Source organism: Brachyhypopomus gauderio, unplaced genomic scaffold (assembly GCF_052324685.1).
Source record: "Brachyhypopomus gauderio isolate BG-103 unplaced genomic scaffold, BGAUD_0.2 sc245, whole genome shotgun sequence".
Lineage (NCBI taxonomy): Eukaryota > Metazoa > Chordata > Actinopteri > Gymnotiformes > Hypopomidae > Brachyhypopomus > Brachyhypopomus gauderio.
Window position 1 is genome coordinate 135,850 of NW_027507066.1, and position 8,865 is coordinate 144,714.

General features: G+C 49.2%; 1 protein-coding gene across 1 annotated transcript in view; it reads right to left on the bottom strand.

The window, feature by feature from the left end:
* LOC143504254 (acid-sensing ion channel 4-A-like) overlaps nt 1–7,942 on the bottom strand; it is a 115,795-nt gene extending 107,853 nt beyond the window's left edge. The window contains 2 exon segments of the mRNA XM_076995765.1: nt 6,918–7,388; nt 7,390–7,942. Of these exon segments, the coding sequence (XP_076851880.1) occupies nt 6,918–7,388; nt 7,390–7,494 (576 nt within the window). The 5' untranslated portion in view covers nt 7,495–7,942.
* Between the last annotated feature and the right edge of the window lie 923 nt (nt 7,943–8,865).

Sequence of the window (8,865 nt, forward strand, 5' to 3'; positions counted from 1 at the left end):
CCTCTGATCCACATCTATGATTCAATTAGTTACTAGTTCACTCTGCCGCCAACCACTGGCGATCGGTCGATCGCGATATAATACTTAATTTGTGTCCATTTTACACCGCCCTGGTAACAATTTACGTTCGCCACCCCCCCCCCCCCCCCGTCAACAATTTACACTCGCCACCCCCTCCAGGTTCAAATCTCACTCCAAGCAATCTTGAAAAGTTGGCAACCCTGCATTTAGTAGTGTTCCATTTAGTATGGGTTCATGTGGTAATGTTTCATTTTGTATGGGTTCATGTAGTAATGTTTCATTTAGTATGGGTTCATGTAGTAATGTTTCATTTAGTAGTATTTCATTTAGTATGGGTTCATGTAGTAATGTTTCATTTAGTAGTGTTTAATTTAGTATAGGTTCATGTAGTAATGTTTCATTTTGTATGGTTTCATGTAGTAATGTTTCATTTAGTAGTGCTTCATTTAGTATGGGTTCATGTAGTAATGTTTCATTTAGTATGGTTTCATGTAGTAATGTTTCATTTAGTATGGGTTCAAGTGGTAATGTTTCATTTAGTAGTGTTTCATTTAGTATGGGTTCATGTAGTAATGTTTCATTTAGTATGGTTTCATGTAGTAATGTTTCATTTAGTATGGGTTCAAGTGGTAATGTTTCATTTAGTAGTGTTTCATTTAGTATGGGTTCATGTAGTAATGTTTCATTTAGTATGGTTTCATGTAGTAATGTTTCATTTAGTATGGGTTCATGTCTCCAGGTGTGCAGATGTTCAGAGCTCAGATCAAGAATGTTATTTCCAAGTCAGGCGTATCTGACAGAAGCAACAATTAACCCCACTTATCACATCCTCCTCACCGGCGAGTTAAATATGTAAGATCAAACATCAGTAATCAGCAGGTGTGTATGACACTAACACTGTGATCTAGTACAGACGTTCCACAGCCGTGAGTCTCCCGCTCCACACTCACACTTCCACGCAGACAGAGACCTGCACTTGATATTTAAGCATGTGCTTGTTTATTGTAGAGTAATTAAACAGCATCAAGGAGGACCGAGCCTGGCTATTAACTGGCACCTTCTAAAAGAGACAGAAAGTGTGTGTGTGTGTGTGTGTGTGTGAGAGAGAGAGAGAGAGAGAGAGAGAGGCATCTGATCCATTCATCCTTTCACAGAAGAGAGACATGGAGGGTGTCCTGCTGTCACATGCTGCTCTGGATGTGAGATTCAGTCAGACGCTGCACAAGATACAGCAGTGGACAGCAGGGGACATCACTGGACAGCCTCCACTACGGGACACACTACGTCATCCGGGAGGAACGTCTCCAATTCTCAGCATACAGACGTAGCTTTGCCTGCAGAGCTGGGCAAACCTACACATGCCCCCACGCTCCACCACGGCTCTCGCTCAAACACACACACACACACACACACACACACACACACACACACACACACACACACACACACACACACACACACACACACACACACACACACACACACACACACCTGCACAGAGCAAGGTGGAAAAGACCATGCTTACACAAACTGAGCTGCCTGCAGAACTGGGCTGGAACCCAGTGCTCTCAACATTAACAAACACAGCAGCCACTGCAGGCCAAACCCAGGCACCAGATAATTAGTCACACCAGGCTTATGGCCTGGGAAACTCCACGATGGCAGAGAGCACTATCGACCCAGGAGGGGGAGGAAACCCAGAGAGCTGCTTACTATCAATCTTCTGCGCAGAGTCCATCACTGTATGATGAAACAAGCATGCCCCTTTACACACACACACACACACACACACACACACACCCAAACAAACATAATAATTCCAACAACTTGTTGGACAGCCTGTCAAACAGAGAAAAATGTGGGAGCGTCAGAAGAGACTGGAGACTCAATGTTATCAATACAAATACATGGGTAATGTTGTAATGCAAATATCAGTTAATATATTCACATAATGCAATTATTGTTAAGAATATGTTAACAGTATACAGTATCCAGCTACTCTTTGGTCAAAATTAGGTCTGCCATGAAAGAGTCCCATTAAGGTTGACAAAAACACTTCTATGTACTGTACATTTAAAAGGTTCAGATTCCACTTTTGTCTTTTAACCAAGGTAAATTATGAAGCTGTTCTCAGCTGTTATCAAGCAGACACCATCTGACCACAGAGCAGATCAACAACATCTTGTCATTGTATAAAAAATTATAAAAATAAAAAGATTTTTTTCTGCATTGTTTTTTTTTTATATTCCTAGTGGAATGGGTCAGTCATTTAATTTGAATATCTGAATATTTACTCACATAGAAGGTACTAATATTCAAACACTCTAGTACACAAAGAGGCCTGACACTCACTCTGTAGCAGTCTCCCTCTCCACAGTGGTGGTTTAAGGACAAACTCATTCAGTGTAGTGACTCACACTTGCAACAGGGGGCAATAATGTGGAACCCTCAAAGAGAGACCATCAGGTTTATCTTCAAGGTGAGAACATGAGGTACAACTCTGAGGTGAGACCGGTGAGACTGAATTCCTGCTCAGACATGACACCAGCAGTCTCAGCTCTGTGATGAGACTGTGAATTTCAGCTCAGATGTAACACTGAGAGGTTCACCTATGTGATGAGACTGTGAATTTCAGCTCAGATGCTAAAACCTGAGCTCTGAGCTGAGGTGATGAGTGGCATGTCTCTGGTGTGGCGGTGGGCTTATGTTCTGAGGTAGATCTCAGTGAGGAACATAAATAGCTCTGCTGCTCAATGACCTGTGGAAACCAACAGCAGCAGAAATGGGAGGCTAATTGACATGCTGTTTTGGCTGGAAGTGTGGAGAGGCAGTCACTTTCACGCTCCCCCCATATGAGGGTGGGGGGGGGGGGCACCAGACACCGCCCCCTCCAGGGGGGGAGTGAGTCTACGTCTGGCACGCAGCTCTCGCGAAGGAACGTCTGACTCAAGGAGGAGCGAGAGGCAGACAGACCGTGGAACACCTGCTGCCTCCAACACGCACACACTCTCGTCCCCGAGACGTCCCCACCAAGTCCACAGAACCGCTAGTAGTAATTAGTCCCGCGGTTAAACACACACTGCTCAGAGGCGTAGGTTTGCTCAGAGACGTAGGTTTGGGTCTTGTTGGAGGAGATCATTTTTTTGCGGATCATGGCACCATCTCGGTGGGCTCACACTCTTAAGTTTTCAATTCTCCATTAAAACACCTCACTTCTTCAAGGCAGACATCAGTGTCCCAGATGGGGGGCCCGTGTCAGGAGCTCTGTAGCCGTGCCAGTGTAGCTCTGCTTTGACTCTGGACTCCAGAGTCACTTTGTTAACCCTCAGAACCCAGCCTGGGGGCATCTGCTGGGATCACAGTGTGATAACACACTGACCAAACACACGGAGCTCATGGCTCTGCTACGTCCTCACCCGCTCAGATCAGCAGCTCTGCAGGGGTGGTGAACACACACTCAGGTGTTTATACTAGATTATGTCTTAGTTTCTTGTTATGATTTCTGTTGTGAGTAATTAACATGAATCAATAATGATGCAACATTTTAATTATATCCCACAGAGACAAAAAAAAAGCAAATAAAGGTGAAAACAGTCTCAATTATTGCTGTGACATTAAATCATACACACACATGTGTTTTCCAGGAATAATTCACAGGAGACATTATCTGTAACCAATGTTAGTGTTTTCCTTCCCATGAATGCAAAACAATGCATATGAATGCAAAACATAAATTAGTTATGAACTCTAGGCTCTGCTCCTGGTATGCATGTACACACACACACACACACACACACACACACACACACACACACACACACACACACACACACACACACACACATGCACACGTTCCTAATAATGATAATAATCTAAAAAATATTATTATTTATTTTGATATGTGAATATAGAAAAAACTCCTCCCTTAACCCCTGCCCCTCCACCCTTACCCCTCTGCCCCTCCACCCTTACCCCTCTGCCCCTCCTCCCTTACCCCCCTGCCCCTCCTCCCATACTCCTCTGCCCCTCCTCCCTTACCCCCCTGCCCCTCCTCCATTACCCCCCTGCCCCTCCACCCTTACCCCCCTGCCCCTCCTCCCATACCCCCCTGCCCCTCCTCCCTTACCCCCCTGCCCCTCCACCCTTACCCCCCTGCCCCTCCTCCCTTACCCCCCTGCCCCTCCACCCTTACCCCCTGCCCCTCCTCCCTTACCCCCCTGCCCCTCCACCCTTACCACCCTGCCCCTCCACCCTTACCCCCCTGCCCCTCCACCCTTACCCCCCTGCCCCTCCTCCCTTACCCCCCTGCCCCTCCTCCCTTACCCCCCTGCCCCTCCTCCTGCCCCTCCACCCTTACCCCCCTGCCCCTCCACCCTTACCCCCCTGCCCCTCCTCCCATACCCCCCTGCCCCTCCTCCCATACCCCCCTGCCCCTCCTCCATTACCCCCCCTGCCCCTCCTCCCATACCCCCCTGCCCCTCCTCCATACCCCCCTGCCCCTCCTCCATACCCCCCTGCCCCTCCTCCATTACCCCCCTGCCCCTCCTCCCATACCCCCCTGCCCCTCCTCCATACCCCCCTGCCCCTCCTCCATTACCCCCCTGCCCCTCCTCCATTACCCCCCTGCCCCTCCTCCCATACCCCCCTGCCCCTCCTCCCATACCCCCCTGCCCCTCCTCCATACCCCCCTGCCCCTCCTCCCTTACCCCCTGCCCCTCCTCCTGCCCCTCCTCCCTTACCCCCCTGCCCCTCCTCCCCCAACTCTGCCGATACGTCTAGGATGTGCGTGTGCTGCGTATGATCACGACACCTCCATCCTCCCTGATGACATGTGAGGTTTCCTGTCAGGTGGAGATGTACTAACAGCCCCTCTGAATATCCTGGAGCTGCCCGCAGACACCAGGTGGAGTTAATGTGATCAGTGTAAAGGTGAAAGAGGGATTCTGTGTGTGTGTGTGTGTGTGTGTGTGTGTGTGTGTGTGTGTGTGTGTGTGTGTGTGTGTGTGTGTGTGTGTGTGTGTGTGTGTGTGTGTGTGTGATGAGATTCATAAAGCTGTGAGGCAGATTTTAACATCTGTTCAAAGCTCTATTGATATCCCCTGTAAATTTTTTGAAGAGAGCCAACCGCCCACCCCCCAACAACCTACCCCCCCCTCACCACACACACACACACACACACACACACACACACACACTTTCTGCCCATAGGATGCAGGAAGTGACAAGTCATGCGTGAAGACACCAAGATGCCTATAACAAATCTAAGTGACAGGTAGTCAGTTGCAGCTCACAGAGAAGGCAGGAAGAACGTAGAGGTTTGGAGAACTTGCTCCTCCACACAGAAGAGGCTCGTGTCCCTGAAACCCCACAGATCTGGGCCTGACAGGAGAGTCTACTCTCACTCCTCTTCTCCGATACATGCAAAATAAAATCAAGCAAACACACGTCTGAGAGTTCTGCCTCTAATTTAACTTATTTAAGTTCCCTCCACTCGGACATTGCAGCTGCACCATGGCCAAACGCTAAAGAGTTTTCAAACACAATCAATCAATCAATCACTCAAACATTTTTTGCAGAAACCTCTAGGTGGCAATGTGTAATTCTTATTGTCAGCTTGAATTGTCAGATAACACAACTGTGCAGAGACATAAAGCCTTTGTGTGCAGCGCAGTAAAGTGTTGGCTGCTCTCTGGAACACACAGCTCAGGGTCTCTGTGCAGGCACACACACACACACACACACACACACACACACACACACACACACACACACACACACACACACACACACACACACACACACACACACACACACACACACACACACACACCTGCCAGGACTGCTAAAGCAAAGCTACCTACACCAAGAGACTATGAGAGACCCCTGTTTGACCACACACACACATACACAACACACACAAACACACACACACTGCTCTAACCCCCGAGGACTGCTAAATCGAAGCAACCTACACCAAGAGACTATGAGATACCCCTGTATTACCACACACACACACACACGCACGCACACCCACACAGAGTGAGGGTGAGAGTGAAAGAGAGAAATCCTTCTACACTAGACTAAAACAACTGTGTAATAAATTATTTTATTTCTTGAGGTCAATCTAGCTAATGCAAAAGTCATGTATGTCTATTTTAAAATATTTAATATATGCAGTGGTAAGACATTAAATCTAACAATGAGGAATATTAGTCAGAGAGAGAGAGAGAGAGAGAGAGAGAGAGAGAGAAAGAGAGAATGAGTATGGTTAGAGAGAGAGAGAGAGAATATGACAGTATGACAGTGCTGCCCTGTGTGTGTCTGTGTTTGCCCTCCACAGGTAGAATAGCACAGGAGAAGTAAACAATCGTATGTTTTTCTCTTGAAAGTGATCACAGGCTCAAATTCCCACCAACAAATTATGAATCCCAGCTCAGACATGATCAGACTCCTGCACACAGGATTACCACGACGGACTCCAAACGATCATGTGTCCCCAACACCCAGCTGATACACACCCACACAACAGCAGCACAGTGTTGCCTCTCTCCTGCACCGCATGTGCAGACCGTGAGACTGTTAACTCCAGGTCCCTAACTCATAACAGCATTTCCACAACGGCTCTTACACAAGTGTGTTTGTGCGCAGTGGCTAAAGCACAAGCGTGTAGAATGAGAAGTTACCAACAGACCAGCAGCGACCCTGTCAAGACGTGAAGTCACCACTCAACTTCACAAAACTTCAAATAACTCTGCACAAAGATTCCTAACACATACACACACACACACGCACGCACGCACGCACACACACACACACACACACACACACACATACACACATACACACACATACACACACACACACACACACACACACCACCATGCCCCTGAACTCACGACGGTGAAGTCCTCGGCAGAGCAGTTCTGACCACTGAAGTTACAGCTCTTCAGCATCTCGTCTAGCTGGTGTCCGGTGCGGTTAAAGATGTCCTGCATGTCCGGCGCAGGATAGTCCAGATCCGTGGCCTTGTGGCCCTCCTTGTTCTTGGGCGGCAGGCCCGTGAGGTTGGCCAGGTGGTAGATGTCCGCGTCGGTCAGGGCGGAAAAGCGGAAACGGTTGATGTTGCAGATGGTGACGGCAGGGAAGACCATCTCGGCGCTGGCCTCCTCGTTGAGCGCCGTCACGTGCGGGTGCTCCAGGTAGGAGATGGCGGACTTGGCCGCCTGATACAGGAACAGTCCCAGCGCCAGCAGGAAGGCCAGCGCCCACAGGGCCTGCCGCACGCCCAGCCGGCCCGACACGAAGATGTGGTTGATCCCGTGGAGAGAGCAGGAGCTGGCGAAGCCGGCCAGGTCCTTGGCGGGGGGGGCTGGGGTTCTCCACGATCAGGCTCTCCTTGTCCCCATCCTGTTTGTCTTTCTGCTTCTCATCCTCCTCGGCGAACTTGATTTTGCAAACAAATTCGATCGGCATGTGGGCAGCCGGGTCGACTCTTGCTTGGACGAGAAGTGTCAGTACTGCTCCTCCGCTAGACGAAGGCTCTCCTCCGTGCTCGGCGTGCGCTCTGACACACAAGATCTCAACTCCAGAAAGCAGAAAGAAAAAGAGAGGGGGGGGGAAAGGCAGAGGGAGAGAGAGAGAGAGAGAGAGAGAGAGAGAGAGAGAGAGAGCTGCTCCTGCCGTCTCGGTCGTCCTGGTCCTGCTGGTCCAGTTGCGTCTCTCTCCAGCTGCGCGTTGGAGTGTCGGAGTACCGGATCAGCACCGGTGCTGCTTATCAGCACTAATACAGCTGTCAAAGAAATAAACAAGCCCAGCACAGCAGTCCGCGCTGCTCTCGCCTTTACTGCTGCACACCAACACACAGCGCGAACACTGAATGAAACAGGACCTGCTTAATAATTCAGGACTCAAGCAACACTGTCATTACTTCCTTTACGCGTGCAAAAGGCAGTGCTAACTTCCCCTGCGTGCTGCGCTCTCACGCTCTCTCTCTCTCTCTCTCTCCCTCCCTCTCCCTCTCACACACACTCACACTCCCTTTCTCTTCTCCTCTCCCTCTCCCGCACACAAATGCTCAGTCACTTTCTCTCTCACACGCTCTCTCTCTCTCTCGCTACCACCATTTGCACACCTCTTAATCCTCTGGTCCGCTGTGCTTTCATACCCCTTGACCGTAATAAGTTGGTGTCAAAGGTTGCTCCACCCAAGGCTCCATGTAAATGGCAGGTGGTCAGCAGCCCCGCCAGCTCCTCCCGTCTCCAGAGCGACTAATTGGAACAATAATGGGCAGAACGAAAAAAAATGAGCAAACGAGGCAGGAGTGTAAACAATCTGGGTCCTCCCGAGGAAGGAAAAACAGTGACAACTATTGATCACTCTGAAGTGTCTGTCAGAGATTAAAGGGGGCAGTTCAACGGTTGCTTTCTTATCAGGAATTCACGGCAGAGTATCACATGGCTCAAGTAAATGAACATCCCGCCCTGTGATCTGGAACCAGGTGACGCTGGAGATGTTCAAATAAAATATCGATCCCTGCTCGTTCTCTCCCTCATATTTCCTTCCGCAGTGACGGCGTGACTTTCCCCCAGACCCAGAAACAAAATAATGTAAATACAGAACAGCAAAGCACTTCCTGGAATGCTGCTGTTGCATCTGGTTAAACATGGCTCGCCACGCAGCTCGGCTCTCTCGGGGCTGAGACCTTTTAGGAAAAGGAGCTTTTAAAGGTGAATTAAACAGCTTTTGGCACATGTGCACTTCCGCTTACAGTGCAGAGCAAAAGCTCAGCACAGGATTAATGCACAAAAACCAGCCAACACACATTTGGAGTTAAACATGTCTCCT